Source organism: Saccostrea echinata, unplaced genomic scaffold (genome assembly GCF_033153115.1).
Source record: "Saccostrea echinata isolate AGI-Se365-2 ecotype Australia unplaced genomic scaffold, CSIRO_AGI_Sech_v1 ptg000009l, whole genome shotgun sequence".
Taxonomy (NCBI): Eukaryota; Metazoa; Mollusca; class Bivalvia; order Ostreida; family Ostreidae; genus Saccostrea; species Saccostrea echinata.
Window position 1 is genome coordinate 10,647,501 of NW_026889758.1, and position 23,630 is coordinate 10,671,130.

Genomic DNA, 23,630 nt, shown 5'->3' on the forward strand with positions numbered 1-23,630 from the left:
CCTACTATTGTCTTATGATAATTTATCAGTGTAAATACATGTAATGTAATTGATAAGTAAATTGAATAAAAGAACTATACAAGAATTTTTAATGCATAGTACAATTATTACTTTCTTAGTTTTCAATGGTCAGGTAGGCTTGTAAAAAATAGATAAATAAAAATGAGACAAGTATTCTTTATCTTTATAAATTTAGTGTTCTTCAAAGACCAAGAGAAGGAAATGTAATGTGCTCAAGCAATATTGTTTTGTTTAAGCTTGTATGATAATAGTTACAAATGGAGAGTATCAGCACTGGTAAATACAGGCAAGTAAATAGTTCTGCTAAATATGTTTTGTTACAGAGTACTAGTCTTACTATTTCGTGGATCCCTGATTATTGTATTTCTATTGCATTTTGGCAGTATATCTTTATCTATTAGTTTTTGTTGTATTTCATACTTTTATGGATCCTTTACATAACAGTGTGTATTATACTAAGGTGTCCGTTAAGGCTCTTGGGCCTCTTGTTCAATATATATAAAAATAAATTGATAAAGGACTGTATTTGTTATGACCAATATTTGCCCCCCAAATCAAACTTTGATGGAGAAATATATAATTATGTTCTAAAACAGGAGGATATCTGCAGACTTCAAAGCATTAAATATTTTCATCAGGAGGATATCTGCAGACTTCAAAGCATTAAATATTTTCATCAGCCATGACCTCATATGCTAGATATGATGTAAGGAAAATGATGTAAATGTTTTGATATAAAGTGTAGAATAATAAAACCAATGAAATATGTGAATATTGTTATGGAGCACGTTTGTGCTCTATAAATTATATAGTAAAAATTAAACAATTTTTTTCCATTAGTCCTCTTTATGAAAATTAATACAAAATACAAATAGTTTGTGATGTCATAGAAACAAAAATTGCCAATATCTAACTTCAAATCTATAATATAGGGGAGGGGGGGGGGTATATCTCTTTCCTAATTCCCTGAAGATCACTGTAAAAAGACTTATTCCCTTCAAAAAGGTGCCTCAGTTTAATGAACTGATACACACCTATTCAGAAAACCTGGCAAATGGCTTTCTCTTAGGGAACTGGAATCTTGCTGACTACCTCAATGATATACAGTCCTGTGAATGCATCATACATTTTAAAAATTCCTTCCTTGACAAATAAAACTACACAGTTGTAGTGAACACCTCCAGCAGACTTCCTGGGAGATAGACATACCCCTTAGGTACCCCTCACATCCTGTTACGTACAAGGCAATTACAGTGTGTACCAATCACATTCATCAAAAACATCAATTATATTTTAAAATGTTGTAATCATTAAATGTATCAAGCAACCTTTGCAAGTTGAACTTCTTGATTCAAGGAAATATTCATTACTCAATATTAAGTTGATAATTATTATCCTTTTGTATAAGAGTTTGTTGACCTCGGAGAATATTTTATTTGGAAGAATACTAAACAAAATAATTTTTTATGATTTAGGCATGCTTCTTTTTACCCCTATACATCTACCAGCTGAACAAGTGCATCCAACCAGAGTACAAACTCAGTATCATGAAATCTGTTCCTAGTGTAGCTCAACACAAGGTAAATACAAACTCAGTATCATGAAATCTGTTCCTACTGTAGCTCAACACAAGGTAAGTACAAACTCAGTATCATGAAATCTGTTCCTACTGTAGCTCAACACAAGGTAGGTACAAACTCAGTATCATGAAGATTATTTCTCACGTTGCTCAACACAAGGTAAGTACAAACTCAGTATCATGAAGATTATTTCTCATGTAGCTCAACACAAGGTAGGTACAAACTCAGTATCATGAAGATTATTTCTAGTTTAGCTCAACGCAAGGCAAGTACAAACTCAATATCATGAAGATTATTTCTCATGTTGCTCAACACAAGGTAAGTACAAACTCAGTATCATGAGGATTATTCCTAGTGTAGCTCAACACAAGGTAAGTACAAACTCAGTATCATGAAGATTATTTCTCATGTTGCTCAACACAAGGTAAGTACAAACTCAGTATCATGAAATCTGTTCCTAGTGTAGCTCAACACAAGGTAAGTACAAACTCAGTATCATGAAGATTATTTCTCATGTTGCTCAACACAAGGTAAGTACAAACTCAGTATCATGAAGATTATTTCTCATGTTGCTCAACACAAGGTTAGTACAAACTCAGTATCATGAAATCTGTTCCTAGTGTTGCTCAACACAAGGTAAGTACAAACTCAGTATCATGAAATCTGTTCCTAGTGTTGCTCAACACAAGGTAAGTACAAACTCAGTATCATGAAGATTATTTCTCATGTTGCTCAACACAACTTAAGTACAAACTCAGTATCATGAAGATTATTTCTAGTGTAGCTCAACACAAGGTAAGAACAAACTCAGTATCATGAAGATTATTTCTAGTGTAGCTCAACACAAGGTAAGTACAAACTCAGTATCATGAGGATTATTTCTGGTGTAGCTCAACACAAGGCAAGTACAAACTCAGTATCATGAGGATTATTTCTGGTGTAGCTCAACACAAGGCAAGTACAAACTCAATATCCTAGTTTAGCTCAACACAAGGTAAGTACAAACTCAGTATCATGAAGATTATTTCTCATGTTGCTCAACACAAGGTAAGTACAAACTCATTATCATGAAGATTATTTCTAGTGTAGCTCAACACAAGGTAAGTACAAACTCACTATCCTAGTTTAGCCCAACACAAGGTAAGTACAAACTCAGTATCATGAGGATTATTTCTAGTGTAGCTCAACACAAGGTAAGTACAAACTCAGTATCCTAGTTTAGCTCAACACAAGGTAAGTACAAACTCGGTATCATGAAATCTGTTCCTAGTGTAGCTCAACACAAGGTAATGTAGGGGACAAGTTCAAACTCTGCATCATGAAAGCTGTTCCAAGCATAGCTCAGCACAAGATAACTTAAAGCTTTGTTTCAGTAGTACTTATTTTATCCTTTTTTTATTGGTATTGAGGTTGAACTTGTGAATTTAAATAAATCTGCTTTATTTTGACAGTTCTGTATCCCTTTGGTCTTAAGGACCATACAAACTTTTGGATCCACTCCTCGTTTGAAGGCTCTGTCAATACAGTTGCTGGCAGACCTCTGGAAGCTTCAAGACAGGTGCTTCCCCTACCTTCTGAAGGCCATCTCGGAGCCAGCTGAAGCCATACTGACCAAAGAAGGAGTGGATGAAGTGAAACTGGCAAAAGCCAAAGCCATTCATGATGTCTGTCTCCTCAGGTGATGATACATTAGTAACTGAGAAAAAAGGAAACAAAATATAAATACCCAATCAGTGGTATTCACATTTTGTTCTAAAAATCAGATTTTCTAAAGATACTGATTCAGAAAAAAAAACCATGTACGTCTTGGTACTTATTTGAATGGTATCTATATGATGCAATATAATTGTTATTTAAATTGTTTATATTTTAAGGATTTTTTTTGGAATTATGTTTAAAGTCCTTTTAGATGCTGATTTAATAAGAAGAAATGCACATTATATGCAAATTACCAGAAAGGAGGTGGGGGGAAGTCTTTTCAATGCAGATCTCAATACCAAAAGCCAAAGGAAGGAATGCTAGCAATATTCTTAAAATCCATTCAGTTATCTGAAGGGGTATCAAATCTTTCATTAAAGCTTCTTTTGAATGAAGAGGTTAATTTCATCAAGTGTGTTGCATTTTGCCTTCCTTAAACAAATTCTTGTGAGGCTTTTGTCATAAGAACAAAAACTTTGTCATATTTGCTCTTGCAGTCATCACATTGTGTAAAATTGGTGTCCTTGAGGAGCTTTGAAAAAGGGCAAAGCCTTTGTAGTCCCCACTAATAGACCAAAGGCTTAAAACTGGTCCATCACACTCTCAATTTGATCTCCAATATGTGGAAGAATTATCACTGACTTCTTATAAACCAATATAATTAGTCAATTCTAACGCAGTCACTGATTCCTGTTTTGGTTTCATAAACAATGAGAAAATGATTGAAATTTAATATTTTTTGTCTCAATTAATTTCTCTGCAAAGAAACGGAACAAAGTAACTCGAGTAAAAATGTTTTATTATCCATTGTAAATGACTCGATCTTGATCTGTGACATCAGAAAAGATGAAGCAGGGTTTTGACCTTGACAGAAAATGTCATTATTGGCCACTTATAATCTGGGCAAGCTATGACCCATCATTTGCAGCAGGATTGCCGAGGGCACATGGGAAGAAGATTAGACATGCTGTTCAGTCCAATTTCTTTGTCAAATATTAAGCACTATATCAATAAAGACCCAGTCCTTTTATCACCGTGATTACAGACAATTTAATTCAGTGCACAGGACAGTCATATACATCTGTGCACTGTAAATATTGATGACTCCTGGTCACAGAGGGATTTTATTAAAAACGCTAGATTTGTTACTTTTGATAATACAATGTAGCTTGATATTCAAAAATGAGTTGTTCTGGCGTGTAATGTTGTCTCAACAGAATCCGTCTGTATATTCATTTCACTTAATGGTTTACTTCACGAATTACACAGTGCAGCTGGTCTTGAACAGGTTGGAGAGAATACTTGAAATCCGGTATTATCCGTGAAATTATGAATAGTCCCCGAAATCGGGTATCTTTGAATCCACAAAATCAGGTATAGACAGTGTATAAAATTATGAAATTTAAGGGTTAAAAGTTTGAACAATTTGTAAATAATTCAAATTATATGGAAACACATTTCAAACACAAAATAATGTCACATGTAAACAAGGGGTTGTCTATAGTATCCAATTATGTGTCATTTACTGCTTTCACTTAATCTTGTGCATAAAATCAAATTCATTTAAGAAATGAATTTAAATTTTGAAGATTCATGAGGACATGAATTACGATGCTTCACGCCGGCATATTTCATGAAGCGTGTTAGATATGCTAAGGTTAAAGTCTTTCAGAAGTAGGTCAAACTCCAAGGTCAAGGTTAAATGGTCAAATTTGTTCAGGTATCCAGAGGAAGGTCTTGTCACAAGGACTACATGTGTGAAGTATGAAAGCCCTAGCACCAACTGCTCTAAAGTAGTGGCCAAGGATAAAGTTTTCAAAAAGTAGGTCAATCTCCAAGGTCAATGGGATAAAATTGTTGGTATCTTAAAGCAGGTCTTGTCACAAGTAATACACATCTGAAATAATGAAAGCCCTAGCACCAACTGTTCAAAAATTATGGCCAAGGTTGAAGTTTCCAAAAGTAGGTCAAACTCCAAGGTCAAACGGTCAAAGTTGTTGGTATCCAAAGGAACGTCTTGTCACAAGGATTACATATATGAAGTATGAAAGCCCTAGCTCCAACCATTTAAAAGTTATGGCTAAGGTTAAAGTTTTTCAAAAGTAGGTCAAACTCCTAGGTCTAGGTCAAAGGTCAAAGTTGTTGGTATCTTAAAGCAGGTCTTGTCACAAGTAATACACATGTAAAAAATGAAAGCCCTAGCTCCAACTGTTCAAAAGTTATGACCAAGGTTAAAGTTGGGTAAAATTTTGTAAAACTGGGTCAAACTCCAAGGTCGATGTCAAAAGGTCAAATATGATGGTCCCAAAGAAAGGTCTTGTCACAAGGAATACACATGTGAAATATGAAAGCTATAGCTTCAACCAATCAAAAGTTATGAGCAATGTTAAAGTTTTTGTGGACAAACAGATAAACAGACAAACAGATGGACAGGGCAAAAACTATATACCCCTGAATCTTCGATATGGGGGCATAAAAATCTTCTTATTAAGAACAGCAAAGCTATGATTATTCATATCGATGTGGAAGCATCACCAGGTAGTGAAGATTTAAGTTTCTTCAAATCCTGACTCCTTGGGGGTAGGCAAACATATGCAAATTACAAGCATGTGTTAGTACGTGGGTGAAGATATTTAAGTAGTAAATTTAGGTAATTTGCCACCGACAGAACTAGTCTGCGGATAGTACGTGAGCAAGGAAATGTCTTCAGCTATGCCTTGATAAAATCCTATTACGCTAGCATACATCTTGTTTTTGAAAGATTAAAAATTCTAAAAAAATAATGAATTTTTAAAGCTTAATCCCTATGGCATATTTTTAAAAGTAATGTACTTCTACCTATTGCTATGGAGCACATGTACATGCATGTTACACATGATCCCTGAATATGCTATTTTTGTGATTATTATTTTCCCTGTTATTAACACCTTCATGGAAAGGTTTATGTGTGAGGTCATAATAATGAAAGAAGATAATAGTGTGTATAATCCTATAATGATATGTCATCTAATACTAAGCAGGTAGCATTGATTTTCTTTGAGCCATAAGTGCAGTATACTGGTCATGCATTGTTATGAATTTGTTCTCTGAAAATGTCTACTCTTGTTTTTAGCCTCCGCCATGAAATGGTCGAAGCAAATAGTGTTACCCCTTTCCCTCCATCAATTTGTCATTCTGATGTGTTTGTAGATAATAAGCTGGTTTTTGGTATATATCTTTATATTGATGACATTAATTGACTCATTTTGTGTCACCTGCAGAGCAGAGCCACACTTAAGGATCACTTTACCCGGCATCTGTCTGTCTGTCCGTCCTTCTGTCTGTCTGTCACACTTTATAATCTAGAGAACGGAAAGAGGCTAGGTATAGATTTAATATTTTGCACATATATAGTTTGGCACTATGGCTTTTGTAAAATACCAGGGTTACCCACATTGTGACCTTTGAACTTGATCTTTGACCTACTTTTCAAAATAGTTCGTAGAGCGTATATACATTTTGTTTTGACATTTAAGAGGTGAATCTGTGCTATTTATCATGTGCACTGATATCCATAAGATATTATGAAAAAAATATTAGCATGACAGTCCATCTGACCTTGACCTTTGATCTCCTTTGCAAATATAAGACTGAGAATTTGTGTAAACACAGACTGAAATCCCTGTCTAGTCTCCAATCTAGGGGATTGTCGATAAAGCATTATTTCTAATAATTTCAATTTCATTATTTGTTTTAGCTTTGAGGGTTGGGAAGTCATGTTTTTGTGTCGCCTGCAAAGCAGAAGGATGCGTAGGGATCACTTTACCTGGTATCTGTGTCTGTCCATCCTTCCTTCCAGCTGTCTAGCTGTCCATCTGTCACACCCTTTATCCTGAGAACTGTAAGAGGTTTTGAACATACATTGCTTAGCACTTAATACCGTGGTTCACAACCTTGTGACTTTTGTACTTGACCTTTGACCTACTTTTAAAATAGTTCATTGTGCAGATAAACAACATAATTTTGACATGTAACATGCAAGTTTATGCTATTTAGCATGTGTACTGTTTGCCATAAAACATTATGAAAAATGCCAACGCTTACAGTCCACTTGAACATTGACCTACTTTGCAAAAATACTCCAGACGGATGGTTTAACTTGTGTCTTTTTGACTTTCAGAGGCAGGGTTTTGATAATTAGCATTTATATCACATGTTTATGAGCTTTGTGGCGATATGGGCACTAAAGAAATGTGCATCAGGGTACAAAATTTCATGTAGGCTACTAAATAAGTTCGGTAAGTCCTTTTAGTTGACTCAGCAAGAGCGCTTTTCCTGAACTTAGCCACTGTGGCATCTAAATTGGCTCTGGTGTCTTGGAGCATGTCTTCTGAAAAGAAGAGCAGATGTAGCCTTAGATATGTGACCATAAGAGGCATTGGGAAAGTTGTCTTGTGTAAATATTTTGAAAAAGGATTGTTGTTCATGCAAACTTGATAATTGGTCTGCTTTCACATTTGCTTTGCCGGGTATGTGTTTAGCACTGATTTTAAGTTATTTTTTGCAGACAGCCAGAAAAGTACTCTGATATAGTTCATGAGAATTTTGTTTTTTGATGACCCCTTATTTATACATGCTACTGTAGCTGAATTGTCACAAAAGAACCACACATTGTGGTTTGTCCACAACTTGGACCAGCGTAGTGCTGTGAGCACGATAGCCAATGTTTCTTTTTCGTTTATAAGCCTGTTTGTTGCAGATGGGCAATCCATCTGCCAATTGCAATAGAACCAATCCTGTAACCAAGAGCCTGCCCCCCTTTCCACACATGCATCAGTGTGGACAGTGGTGATGGGGCTTTTGTGGAGCATCAAAAAGCGACCATTAAATGAGGCCATAAAGGTATGCCACCATTCAATGTCTGCCCTCACGGCAGGTATAAGAATGGTTTTATGCGATTTCTGCTTGAGTGGGGAAAAAGCATTAATTATTCGAAGGAGGAACACTCTCCCACCACAGACCACAGCAGCGGCCCAGTTCAATTTTCCCATTAGTGATTGTAGTTGGCGCTTAGAGGCAGGTCTACAGCGCAAAAATGATGCTAATTCTTCTTTTAATTGCACTAATTTATCGTTAGGCAATCTAAGTTCTAAATTAACAGTGTCTATTTCAATGCCTAAGAAAACTAAGACCTGGCTTGGGTCCACAACTTTTTGCCAATTAAATGAGAAACCCAACTTTCTAAGAAGAGCAATGAGGACCCTCATTGCCTAATTTGCACATCTATCTCTGGATTTTTCACAAATTAAAAAATCATCCAAATAAACAACAACTACAAAACCCCGCCTTGACATCATGTGTCTTACAGCCTGGGATAGCCTATGAAAAATGCTGGGCGCCACCCTAGAGCCAAAAGGTAACTTAGAATCATAAAAATATTGAATCTGGTTGTTAATTTTCCATTTTAGGCCTGTTACTTTCATGCTTTGTTGACTAATAGGGACAGAGTGATAAGCCGACTTCAAGTCTACCTTAGCCATAAAAGAACCCTTTTCAATTGGTTTACAGGCATCATCAACTGATTGATATTTTTGTTTTTCTAGCTCTGTAACATAGTCAGTGACAGCCAAACCCTTAGGTCTGCTGCAGTCTTGAATTAAACGCACCCCATTGTCAGATTTTGGGATAACCCCTAGGGGGCTTACAATTGTTGGTGGCGTAGGGGCGTGGATGTAATTCCCTAATTCTTTTTTTTTTTTTTTAAATGCATTTTATATAAGAACATCTTCTTTACTGCTGGACATCAAAGAAGTAAAAGCTTTCATTATATAAATGAACAATGAACCCTTTACCCAAATTGTGAAATTCAATTTCTTGCAAAATTTGTAAGGTAGCTTTTTCATAAAGATCATTTGTTTCAGATGCCGAGAAATGGTTGTCAAGCTCTATGGGTTTAGGTGAAAGCGAAGGGTCTATTATATCAAAGCCATTTTTAATTCCATTTAAAATAAAAGTTTTATCAAAGTCATTTGTTAATTCTTCCTCCCAGGCTGCAAAATTCAAGCCATTGCAAGGTTTTGTGTCTATTGGTTTTTTGGTTTTGTGACTGAGATATGGTCATAGGCAGGATGTGTCTGACCACAACCTGGCACAGAGCAGGTGTGGTCAAAGCGACATCGCATCACAGAACAGCCTTTCCTAACATTAAATCGTTTACAGATTTCTACCCCTTGCGCATTGTGCGATGCCCTAGGGGTGTAAGGTTGAGAGTTTGAGTGGATTTTGGGGGCCGCATTATTTTGAAAACTCTGAGAAACCTTTGGTCTCTGATATAAAATAACACTTGGTCTCTGGCTCCGTTGCACTTAACAATGTAAGAGTCAAAACGTTTAGCCTCGTCACTGTATATCACATACCAATCGGGAATGTCAAAGAACACTCGAAGATGTTGGTAATCCGCCATTTTGAATTAGAGAGTCAACGTTTTTTCCAGTCTATAAATGGCACAGTAAGTTCAAAGGGCGTTCACGCCGTTGAAACATGTCACCAGTTTCACTTTCGATTTCCAATTTACATTACAACATGGGTATAAGGTTAGTTGGTATAGTTTACATATAAAAAATACGCGACAAATGGCTGAAAAATTTTGATGAGGTCTTTGTGCAACGAAATTTTTTTTGAAAGTGACGCTTAAGTGGTAGGTCTTTCCTAATCTTATGAAAATACAGCATTCTCATTGGTCAGAATTTAAAAGACCGTCCAGCGTTAATTTCATTGGCTTAAGGATGTAAAAAACAAGATTTGATTGGCTGGTGCAACTTGTTTTTCCAGGGGGCGCTATTGCAACCCAGGAAACCAAATAGGACTGGGGCTTACCCCTAGGGGGCACTACTGATCGGAAGTAAACAAACAACAAAAATAGCAAAACAAAATGGCGTCACTTCAGATTTGATTAATGAATATTAAATTACTTTAATCTATCCACAATACAATACATATACAATTTTCGATATGATACATTCCGATTGAAGGTAACAAATTCCAAGTTGTTTCATGTCTTCATTCACAGTAAATATGTAATTAATATGCAAATTAACTAGAGAAGTTATTTCCAACTATAAAGTGAAGGTATAGACTGTTACAAATTTAATGGGATGTTAATTCTATCAATTTCTGTATGGGTAAAATACCACCTACAAATAAAACTATGAAAACTTTTCAGACATAAAAATTATTGGGGTCTATTTTGCCCTAAATTCAGACCACAGAATATTAGGTATATATGTGCATTTTATTTCAGAGGAGAACAGCATGGCAGTGATATGTTGTCTCCCTTGTCTGAATTATTGGAAAACTCCATACAGGAAGTGGATTCTCCAGTTGCCTCCCTTGCCTTAGAGGGGCTTTACTACTTATGTAAAGATGAAGTAAGTTATTTCATTAACATAGTATTATTGTACTGGAGTTCAGAAGACAGTGCAAATGCAGGATTTCTTTATTTAATGAGTAAGTGTTTTGTAAGTATGGTTTTAAAAATGATAATACCAAAATATTTCTCATTATCAGTAGAAAAAATTTTATTTAAAAAAAAAGAACCAACAACAACCATAAACAAAATGATATAACAAAAAACGATCAATGTATTTATGATGTTATTTCTTTTCAGGTTATTGATATCCTTTCAGCATGGTCAGTTTTAGGAGAGAAACTTACTCATGATCCAAGGTATTTCTAGCTCACCTGAGTGAAAGACTCAAGTCAACTTTTCAGATTAAATTGTCATTCACTGTGGTGTAACCTAGCATCTGTTGTCTAGCAATAAATAATAACATTTCATGAGTGCAGCAAATTCTCTGGAACCAATTGTCAAATTTCAATCAAACTCATCTCAAAGCAGCTTTTCTAAGGAAATTCTAATTAGCTCGAATGAAGGATCATGTTTCCTTCCAGTGGATATAGTGAAATAAGACGGGATCATAAAAGGCATTATTCTGGGCCACAGAAGCAAAATATTGAAATGTATGGAAATCAAATCTTTTGAGGATTTTTTCTCAATAATTGTTTATTTTTTATACTCTCAGTTGAAATATTTATTATACTCTTTGTTGAATTATTTATTGAGTAAAAATAAACACTCATGAAAGAAATATACTTTTGTAAATTAGCATCATAATAGTTTTTGTAAACATATTAAAATTTGAAATCTCTGCTGTATAGCCCAATTTAGGAAATCAGCTCTATTTTTACAAGCTTTTTCTATATTGCTGCATTTTAACACTTGCATATTTCAAGGCTAAGAAGTATTTTCTATTTGAAGAAATTTTTAACAAGCCACTGTACCACACACCTGAAGTTTGGTGTGGAAAAATTTCAAGATTTTGACTGACTTAATTTGACAACAGACACACAATATATGTACCGTATATACTCGCCTATAAGTCGGTTTTTTGGGAGTTAAACTTTGGTCCATAACTCTTTATCTGACTTATACGCGAGTTATAAAAAGATTGGTATTTTAGAAGGTCAAACCCTCTGATTTGAGCTTAAAAAATACAACCAATTTATAGGCGGACCGACTTATAGGCGAGTATATACGGTAGATTGCATTTACAACCCGTATATATATTTGTGAAAAAAGTCTTTGATTTCAACCATAATAGGTTATTTTGTGTCTGGATTTAGGCAATACATTTATAATTTTTCATTATCATTTGTCATGCTGTGGGGAAACTATAGTTCCAACTACAAATTGGACATTGATGAATGAAAACCCTGATCATTTCCTGAATAAGGTATTGATTAGTCAGATTTAAATGAATGGTTTGGCTCATTAAGTCATTATCCACTGCTCATCTGTTTGTCTGGTCTTTTATAAGACACCTTATCTACTGTAGAGGCCTTGATAGAGGATTAGTCTATGTGCTAAGCATTATAATACACGGCCATGCTTTTACATTGAATTTTTTTCCCTTCTTTTCTAAATAGATCAATAGTTCAGGAGAGAATCTGCAAGCTTTTCTCTTTACTACCAGAACTGGAAGTGAAGACCGAGGAATTTGAGGTATGGGTATTGGAAAAAGAAATTCAGTGCAACAGAGGAAACAAAGAAAAATGAAAAAGCCGTATAGAAACAAGAAATTAGAATATTAATCAAGTGTAAACTTTAATGTCTGTAAGACTAATGATGACAGCAATCATTCAAACATTCAGATCAAATAAGAACATTTCTTCAATCAAAAAATTTGCATAAGTACAGAAAAAAAAAATTTAAGAATGCTAACTTAATTCAAAAGATGGTTTAGAGATTCTGTGAAAACTGAACTGTAATTTTGCTTTCACAGCACTAGGTTGCAATTTTTTTTTAACTTTTAGATATTCATGCACTTTAATTTCTCTTTTATTTCATACAACATTTGTATTCTTACTTTTGAATCAAGTGTGTTACACGTAAATCATTCACTATTCTCTGCACTGTAGCACTCTTATTTTTTCAATTTCAGTGACTTTGTAATAAATCATAATGGTATATTCAGTAAAAATCATCTCTTAATTCTCTATATAGCAAAACAGTTAACATAATTGATATAAGCTTATCCAAAAAAATATTGATGGTCACTTCATTTTTAGCTCACCTGAGCCTTCAGCTTTTCTGACCAAAGAGTGTCCAGTGTCCGTCTGTCGTCCGTTGTCTGTAAACTTCACATTTTCAACTTCTTCTCAAGAAACACTGGGCCAATTTCAACCAAACTTGCCACAAAGCATCCTTGGGTGAAGGGGCTTTAAGTTTATTCACAGAAAGGGCCCACTCTCTTTCAAGGGGAGATAATTAAGAATTCGTGAAAATTTTATTGGCTTTAAAATCTTCTCCTCAAGAACCACCAGGCAAGAACCAATGAATCTTATGTAAAAGTTTCATTACATACTTAGGATTCAAGTTTGTTCATATCATAACCCCCGGGGGTAGGGTGGGGCCACAAGAGGGGTCAAAGTTTTACATATGAATATATAGAATGTATATATAGGATATATGTCTTTTAAAATTTTCTTCTCTAGAACAGCAAAATCATGATTAGTCATATCATCATAGAAGTATCCTCTGGTAGTGTAGATTCAAATTTGTTCAAATCATGACCCCTGGGGGTAGAGCAAGGCCACAACAGGGGGTCAAAGTTTACCATAGGAATATATAGGAAATATTAAAAATCCTCTTCTAAAGAACAGCGAAGCCATTATTAGTCATATCAATACAGAATTATCCTCAGGTAGTGTAGATTCAAAGTTGTTCAAAATGAATTTGCCCCCCCCCCCCCCATTTTCAATTCTGAACTGATCTCTGCCTTTTCCTAGCTAATGTGCTCAGGTGAGCGATGTAGCCCATGGGCCCCTTGTCTATCTTGTAGAGGTTCCATCAGTATGCTGTATCTGCCCTCTGGCTTTTTGTGCATGGAAGTGACCCTGATGTTAGCAGATCTGCCCTCAAAGCCTTATCACAGTTTGACATCAGATGTTTTAGCCTTGCTCACATCCCAGACAAGGTAACATTTACAATAAAGGCCTACATTGCTGACAAGGTAACATTTACAATATAGGCTCACATCCCAGACAAGGTAACATTTACAATAAAGGCCAACATCCCAGACAAGGTAACATTTACAATAAAGGCTCACATCCTAGACAAGGTAACATTTCCAATAAAGGCCCACATCCCAGACAAGGTAACATCTCCAATAAGGCCCACATCCCAGACAAGGTAACATTTCCAATAAAGGCCCACATCCCAGACAAGGTAACATTTCCAATAAGGCCCACATCCCAGACAAGGTAACATTTCCAATAAGGCCCACATCCCAGACAAGGTAACATTTCCAATAAGGCCCACATCCCAGACAAGGTAACATTTACAATAAAGGCCCACACCCTAGACAAGGTAACATTTACAATAAAGGCCCACATCCCTCACAAGGTAACATTTACAGTAAAGGCCCACATCTGAGACAAGGTAACATTTACAATAAAGGCCCACATCCCAGACAAGGTAACATTTCCAATAAAGGCTCACATCCCAGACAAGGTAACATTTACAATAAAGGCCCACATCCCAGACAAGGTAACATTTACAATAAAGGCCCACATCCCAGACAAGGTAACATTTACAATAAAGGCCCACATCCCAGACAAGGTAACATTTACAATAAAGGCCCACATCCCAGACAAGGTAACATTTACAATAAAGGCCCACATCCTAGACCAGGTAACATTTACAATAAAGGCCCACATCCCAGACAATGTAACATTTACAATAAAGGCCCACATCCCTCACAAGGTAACATTTACAATAAAGGCCCACATCCCTCACAAGGTAACATTTACAGTAAAGGCCCACATCTGAGACAAGGTAACATTTACAATAAAGGCCCACATCCCAGACAAGGTAACATTTACAATAAAGGCCCACATCCCAGACAAGGTAACATTTACAATAAAGGCCCACATCCCAGACAGGGTAACATTTACAGTAAAGGCCCACATCCCTCACAAGGTAACATTTACAATAAAGGCCCACATCCCAGACAAGGTAACAATTACAATAAAGGCCCACATCCCAGACAAGGTAACATTTACAATAAAGGCCCACATCCCAGACAAGGTAACATTTCCAATAAAGGCTCACATCCCAGACAAGGTAACATTTACAATAAAGGCCCACATCCCAGACAAGGTAACATTTACAATAAAGGCCCACATCCCAGACAAGGTAACATTTACAATAAAGGCCCACATCCCAGACAAGGTAACATTTACAATAAAGGCCCACATCCCAGACAAGGTAACATTTACAATAAAGGCCCACATCCTAGACCAGGTAACATTTACAATAAAGGCCCACATCCCAGACAGGGTAACATTTACAATAAAGGCCCACATCCCAGACAGGGTAACATTTAAAATAAAGGCCCACATCACAGACAGGGTAACATTTACAATAAAGGCCCACATCACAGACAGGGTAACATTTACAATAAAGGCCCACATCACAGACAGGGTAACATTTACAATAAAGGCCCACATCCCAGACAGGGTAACATTTACAATAAAGGCCCACATCCCAGACAGGGTAACATTTACAATAAAGGTCCACATCACAGACAGGGTAACATTTACAATAAAGGCCCACATCACAGACAAGGTAACATTTACAATAAAGGCCCACATCCCAGACAAGGTAACATTTACAATAAAGGCCCACATCCCAGACAGGGTAACATTTACAGTAAAGGCCCACATCCCTCACAAGGTAACATTTACAATAAAGGCCCACATCCCAGACAAGGTAACAATTACAATAAAGGCCCACATCCCAGACAAGGTAACATTTACAATATAGGCCCATCACTACATGAAGCTTGACAGAGACAGTCATATCTTGATATCTTGAACTTTATGTAACCAAAAAACCAAAATACTTGTGGATATATATAATTTATATATATATCCAAGGATTTGAGATATCATGGTTAAAATACATAAAGAAAAAGTGGTTGGGACCTCAGACTCACTTTAAAATATTCATGATACCTGAGATATGGACATATCAAGTGCAAAAACATTTGAAGTTTTCTAAGGTATAGAATTATCCTTCATCCTCTTACCTACATTCATAGCTAAATATGCAGTATCCAGTGCTTGTACAGATAATGACCACGTGAGAGAATAGCTTCATTAATAAGAATTTCAGGTGAATTTGGGTTAGGACTCAGCTGATGGTCATTTAACTCTATTCTTATTATAAGTAAAGACATTTAACTAAAAAAAAATATTGTTTATTAACATAGCTTAATTTTGTATGATCAAACTTTTATACTGTTCATTTCAAAATGCTTTCATTTGAAAAAAATTAAAAAAAAAAAACAATTGTAATTTAGATTCCACCAAATTTTACTGTAGCATTGAAGATTAGATAAGGTTTTATATATTTTGATTAGTCTTCTCTTTGTCCTCACCTGACCACGATATTTAACTTTGAGAGGAAAATTCCATGTGATAATGCTCAATGCTTTTATATAGTCAGTATACTTTATTTTTTTCTGGATGTATTAATTCAAGGTCAGTAATTTCCTAAAAAAGCAAAGATCAACTAAATGGTAACAACTAGTGAGGCACTGTGTTGTACACAGATAACAATTGTAATGTTGATAAAGACTCAATACTTCTACCGTTCCTTGCTATTTGCCATTCTCCTTTCTGACAGGTAAAAGAGGACATTGTTAAGCAGGCACAGGCCATCATTGACAGGGGAGATAACCCAGACTTGACTGTAGAGGATGTTGTCAAGGAGGTCCCCGGCATCTGCTACACACGAATGTTGGCAATAATCTCACCAGAGGTGTATGAAGGTAATCTTAGCATGGTTGTATAATGGTACTTGTATAATGTCAAAAGTACTCAAATCAAAGGTATGTAAAGGTGGTCTCACAAGTTGAATATTTACATAATCTTTACATTGGTGTTTGAAGAAAATCTGTACATAGGTATAAGAAGGTAATCTGTACATAGGTATAAGAAGGAAATCTTTACATAGATATAAGAAGGAAATCTGTACATAGATATAAGAAGGAAATCTGTACATAGGTATAAGAAGAAAATCTGTACATAGGTATAAGAAGGAAATCTTTACATAGATATAAGAAGGAAATCTGTACATAGATATAAGAAGGAAATCTGTACATAGATATAAGAAGAAAATCTGTACATAGGTATAAGAAGGAAATCTTTACATAGATATAAGAAGGAAATCTGTACATAGGTATAAGAAGGAAATCTGTACATAGATATAAGAAGAAAATCTGTACATAGGTATAAGAAGGAAATCTTTACATAGATATAAGAAGGAAATCTGTACATAGATATAAGAAGGAAATCTGTACATAGATATAAGAAGAAAATCTGTACATAGGTATAAGAAGGAAATCTTTACATAGATATAAGAAGGAAATCTGTACATAGGTATAAGAAGGAAATCTGTACATAGATATAAGAAGAAAATCTGTACATAGGTATAAGAAGGAAATCTTTACATAGATATAAGAAGGAAATCTGTACATAGATATAAGAAGGAAATCTGTACATAGATATAAGAAGAAAATCTGTACATAGGTATAAGAAGGAAATCTTTACATAGATATAAGAAGGAAATCTGTACATAGATATAAGAAGGAAATCTGTACATAGATATAAGAAGGAAATCTGTACATAGATATAAGAAGAAAATCTGTACATAGGTATAAGAAGGAAATCTTTACATAGATATAAGAAGGAAATCTGTACATAGATATAAGAAGGAAATCTGTACATAGATATAAGAAGGAAATCTTTACATAGGTATATAGAGGGTATTCAATGTTTCGTAGATGAATATGGAATTTATTTCACGAGTGGGACAGGATTTTTTTGATATTTTCACGAGTGCAAAGCACTAGTGAAAATATAAAAAAATCTTGTCTCACAAGTGAAATAAATTCCATATTCATCTGCAAAACATTGAATTTTCTGTTTATTACATTTTCTTAGATTTTTCCTTTGCCTCTGTCTTTTCGTAACACAGTGTCTTAGGCTGTGAGGTCATAGTTGAGCGGTTGAGACGTCATAGCTAAGCAATTGCGAGATTGAAAAACGTAAGCCCTCATAAGCCCTTGGCATATGGTGTTAAAAAAAGTTGGGATTTTTTTCTCAAGTTGTGATAGGAGTTGATCGACATCGTTCAACCAATCAGCAATTGATTTTTGTAAATGACGATATTTGCGTTCGGGATATATCTTGACTCTTTAATATCGGGAATGAAATAAATAAATAAGATAACATGCCATTCTATGAATAAGCTATATGGTGTCATCCAATATCTAAAGCTACATGCAGAATATGTGATTAAGAATCAATACTGAAGATGTAGATTTGCATTTTAACATGTTTAAATAACAAATTAACATAACTCAATACCTTCTTGTTAATTATTCTTTAAAAACATTAATTTTTTTAAATACGCTTTTTATTTCTGTCGATGATGCAATCTGTGCATACCTGGTAAGAATCGTGATCACGTGACAAAAACAATCCCGTCTTTTGTCAGCACCGTATGCCAAGGGTTTATGAGGAGAGTAGCGTATCAGAAACCCTTGGCTAGCAAAGATGATAAGAAGGTAATCTGTACATAGATATAAGAAGGTAATCTGTACATAGGTATAAGAAGGTAATCTGTACATAGATATAAGAAGGAAATCTGTACATAGGTATAAGAAGGAAATCTGTACATAGGTATAAGAAGGAAATCTGTACATAGGTATAAGAAGGTAATCTGTACATAGGTATAAGAGGTAATCTGTACATAGATATAAGAGGTAATCTGTACATAGGTATAAGAAGGTAATCTGTACATATAGGTATAAGAAGGAAATCTGTATGTAGGTATTTTAAGGTTATCTGTACAGATGTGGATAGGTTTGTGCAAGTCTTCTGAAAAAAGGTGTATTAAGGTAATCTACATGGTATATGAAGGTAATCTGTCCATAATCTGAACATGGGTATATGATGGTAATATGTACATAGATGTGTGAGAGAATCTGTCCATAGATATAAAAAGATAATCTATACATAAGCATATGAAGAAAATCTACATAGGTGTATGAAAGTGATCTGTATATAAGTTAATGAAGGTTAATTGTACATGATATATAAAGGTAATCAGTACAGAGAAGTGTGAAAGTTATCTATATATAGATATGTGAAGGTCATCTGTATTTAGATGTGTGAAGGTCATCTGTACAAAGGTATGTAAAGGTCATCTGTATATAGATGTGCGAAGGTATGTGTACATAGATATGTGAAAGTAATCAGTACATAGGTATGTGAAGGTCATCTGTACATAAGTACATGAAGGTATATAAGTGTATGAAAGTAATATGTACATATAGGTGTGAGAAGGTAATCTGTATGTAATTGCATGTACCCCGGTATGTAGTTTATCATTTTCGTGAAGACAAACACCATATGTTTGACTATTTGATTAAAGCATTACTTTTTTTGGTGTAGGATATAGGGAATTCTTGTGTGAACATGTGGGTTCAGAGGTTAAGAACCTTGGTCGGGGTGTGTATCATGGCTCTGCACGGCGGCTAGGCATGACTTCCACTCGCAGTAAGATGATGGATTCCATACCAGCATTTCTACAACAACAGTATGACACATGTAAACAGCCTGGACTAAGACCTGGTCTGGCAGGTACTAATATTAAACAGAAAAACTAAAGAGGAGAATTTGCTGTGTTGTATGACTTCAATAGCTGAAGTATGCAAGTCATTTGTTAGCAAAATAAATAGTAAGTTGATGCAACTCAAATAAATAGCACTCTCTTGGATAATTTATTTTTGACTGCATTTAGAAATTTTCAAGGAAGTCAAAGTAAAATGAATTATGACTTTGACCTTGACCTTTAATTAATAGTCAAAAAAGAAAATCCTCAGACTATTCTATACTTATGTAGGAAGATGCAAAGTATGCTTAGTAGTCCATACTAAGAATGTTAACTCTGAATGTGTTTTATTTATTTTTTTGTCTATAGCTGGAGTTTTGTTTAGTTATGATCCTCCTATAGAAGTGGCAAGAGATGGTCGTCCCAGAAAGCACTACACCATTACCCACAGCAAAAACTTCCAGCACATGTTCACTACCCTGCTTCATGAGGTGTCAGGATTTCTTACCCATTCCTTTTACTGTTAATAACCAAATCAGTCTCTGTTTTGCTTCAATTTGAATTTAATATTACAGAAATATTTATTGAAAATGGTAAATTTGAAATGGAGCAAAAAAAGAAAAATTTTATATATTAACAATGAAAAGGAATTTAGGCAAAATTATAGCTGTATGCTCTAAATGTCTTATAAATATATAAATATGTCTTATTAAACTTCATATGGTGCTAATCTCTAATTTCAAAGAATGAAGGCAGAAAAGTACATTTTGGATTAGTAAATGAAATTTTCCACAAAAAAATTAATCATTGATTAACTGCTTATTTTGAGGGCACTACTTGATAGTAACTTGTTTGTCTCTTCTGTGTTCAGGTGACAATCCAACCCTCAAATTGGCAGCAGATGATGCAGCTTCCCCAGGCCTGGGTGGCCTTTATAGACCGGCTGTTCACATCAGCTGTTGAGGTATGCAAATAGCCACTGATTAGATTCTGTTTTAGTATTTAAATTTAATTTGTTCTGATAGTTAACTATTACTGAGATATTTGTTCCCAAAATTTGACACCTAGCAGCTTGTTGTTTGGTCCATTCAAGGGAATTTGATATATGACCTGTGGCTAATTAGGCTGCTGCAATCTGGATTGCAGCCCTGTATTTTATTTATTTAGATGAGAATGAAATAAAACTGACAATTGAATAATAATCATTTTTTGAACATTGGAAACATAAAGTGAGCCCTCTAAATTTGTTTCTGCTTTAGAGGATTGTAGCATTATGTTCATTTTGGTAACTTAATATATTAATGTTTAATTCAGTATCTCAAACACTGATATCTCGATTACCAGGGATATATCCAAGTGATTTTAAATTCCAAACTGTGTATTCTTGAAATCTTTTACCCTTAATATCTGGAATACTTGGATATCTCAAAGCATTTTCTCGGTCCCAATGAGTTCAAGATAACAAGGTTTGACTGTACTTAATGTTTACACTACTATGTTCTGTAATCTTGACACCAGATTGATTCTGAAAGCATTATTTCTATGTCTGTTATGTTTCCTGATCTGTATTACCTAGTGACTGTAAATTGAAATTACAGAAAAAGTTTCTCTTGAGAGTCTGTTACTCTCATGCAAATAAAATGCAGGGGGAGTATAGTAACTGGCATATCTGAGTGCTTCCTTACATGCATACGTTGGTATGGGTCACTGGATATCCAAAGGGAAAACATTTTGATTATTTGGTCATAATGGTAAAAGTCAGTAATAGATCTGATGATATTGATTTTCAGTGTTACTTTGTTGTTAACATTCAGAGTTTAAACTTTGAATTCTTTGATCACTGACTCTATTTTGCAGTGCACATATCTTGCTGTGTTATAGGAGTTGAATGTTTCATTTTAGTCTGTTTTATTTTGATAGGGACGTAAGGCAGAGATTGACCTTCAACTGAAAAAGGAACACATTGGAGAGGAAGAGGCTAGGGAGAAACAGAAAGTAGCATGGCTCTGGTAAATGTGAAAGTACAATAAAACTCAGTTATAAAGAACTCACTTATAAAGAAGCCTTCAGTTATAAGGAATTTTTTATGAATCCCACAGAAGACACTGCAAGTTAATGTCTGTTATACAGATATATGTATATACATTAAGACTCTCGGATATAAGGAAGCAAAAATCGAGGTCCCAATAGACGACTTTCTCAGTTACAAAAGTTATTTCCCTTTGCAGGGTCAATCTGGGGTCAACCGGCATAAGACACTGTTTTCTTCTATACCATTACCAACTTCATGGGTCAATGTCTTAAAATGAAATCTGTATGAATATGTTTGTTATGTTTTTTTATGTTGCCCTATAGTATGGCAATACAGGAATGGATCAATCTTGTCCGATAGCGTTTAATGGTTGAAAATATTTACGGGTAAGTTACAAAGGTTACAGTGAGAAAAATGAGCATTATGCCGAGCACGGCAGATAACTCTTATGAATGTGAAATTCGTCTATGACTTCCTTATAACCAAGTGTTACTGTGTATTCTTTAAGTAACTTTCAGACTCAATCCAAAAAAAAAAAATTCTTTTAATCTGACCATGACATATTCTGCCTGTTTGTGTATCATTTTCACTATTATCACTATTATCACTCCATGTCAGTGAATAATGCAAAATGAACAGTAATTTCTGGGAAGTCTTTATATTTTGAGATGTGATTCTAAACAGGAGCACAGTTTCCTATCAAAATGAACAGTTCCAAGACTAAAGACAACAGGGTGAATTCAAAAAAAATGACCAAACGCATATTTATCAACCCACACTAAAAATACAGGCAATGAAAATAGATTTCTATGTCTCGGCATATGTCTTTAGATAGTGTTTAAATACCTGCCAAATATCTCATTGATATCTCAATTAACAAAAAAGTTATGCCCAAAAATGATGCTAAAATTGTCAGGAGTGCAACACCTTTTTGTGACATTTTGAAATTTCAATATTTTTTGGAGATCTGTGAAATAAAAAATAATGCTTCATGTTGAAAATAAAGACTTTCCTGATAATATTCAAAGTATTGAGCATTAAATGTGGACTGTCATAACTTTTGTTTAATCAGGTTGTGGTCATGGCCGATGTTTAAAAAAATGTTATACCATGTCAGGAGTGCAACAGAAAAAATGTAGTGTTGCCAAAAAAACATCAATTGTAAAATTCTGATAGAAAATTAAGACAAAAAAGAATTTTGGAAGTGTAAAATAATAACTGATATACATTTTAAAACTTAAAAATGTTATATAAATCACAAGCAGCATTAATGAGAGTCAAGTATATGTGCATACCCAAAAATGTCAGGAGTGCAACATTTGATGTTTTGCTCCCAAGCATGAAAAAACTGTTATCATTATATGATTTTCTGATTTTTATTTTGGAAAAAAAAGATACAAAAAACATTTTTATCAAATAGATTTATCAATTACAGGATCTGTCTGTGCTTCAGATCCATATTTCCATGGTCAGGAGTGCAACACATTTTTTTAAAGATTCAAGTTGTGTGACGAAAAGACTTCTATTCATGCTTAGAAGTATTCATTAATTAATAATGATCTTTTTGTATAATTTAATGCTAAATTATTGACAGTTTTATTATTAAAATCCTTCCTTTTTCAATTTTATCAATTCAGATGTGTTTTTATCTTTTTTGTGATTTTTTTAATGAACGTTAAAAATATAAACACACTAAAACATTGTCATAAAATTCAAGTAATTCCTCCTCAACTTCACTGAAACAACAGAACAAGTTCTTATGTAATTTTCACTTCACAATTCTACTTTAAAGGCCCCAATGCTTTTGGTCAGGAGTGCAACAAATATGTTAGAATTATAAATCATCCAATAAGAATAAAAATAAAGAAAAAATGATGAGTAGAATTTCTCTGGTGGGTTACTGTGTTTGTCTTCTAAAGGAAAATATGCTTTAAAATATATTTTATCTTCTATATATACATTTAAGCTAGTTTTTTTTGGCATAAAATAGGGTATAATTCCAGATAAAATGCGAATTTTAAATACTTTCATCTGTTTTAATTATGAAGTATTGGACTATAAGTATTGCACAATTTCA

At 34.5% G+C, this 23,630-nt stretch overlaps 1 protein-coding gene across 1 annotated transcript in view; it reads left to right on the forward strand.

The window, feature by feature from the left end:
• Positions 1 to 23,630, forward strand: part of LOC133181757 (focadhesin-like) — a 175,931-nt gene that overhangs the window by 58,454 nt on the left and 93,847 nt on the right. The window contains exons 12-22 of the mRNA XM_061316342.1: positions 1,497 to 1,601; positions 3,053 to 3,279; positions 10,579 to 10,705; positions 10,945 to 11,003; positions 12,264 to 12,339; positions 13,679 to 13,813; positions 16,528 to 16,672; positions 19,362 to 19,550; positions 19,891 to 20,012; positions 20,393 to 20,485; positions 21,442 to 21,530. Coding sequence (XP_061172326.1) covers positions 1,497 to 1,601; positions 3,053 to 3,279; positions 10,579 to 10,705; positions 10,945 to 11,003; positions 12,264 to 12,339; positions 13,679 to 13,813; positions 16,528 to 16,672; positions 19,362 to 19,550; positions 19,891 to 20,012; positions 20,393 to 20,485; positions 21,442 to 21,530 — 1,367 coding nt within the window. The remainder of the gene's footprint in view (positions 1 to 1,496; positions 1,602 to 3,052; positions 3,280 to 10,578; positions 10,706 to 10,944; positions 11,004 to 12,263; positions 12,340 to 13,678; positions 13,814 to 16,527; positions 16,673 to 19,361; positions 19,551 to 19,890; positions 20,013 to 20,392; positions 20,486 to 21,441; positions 21,531 to 23,630) is intronic.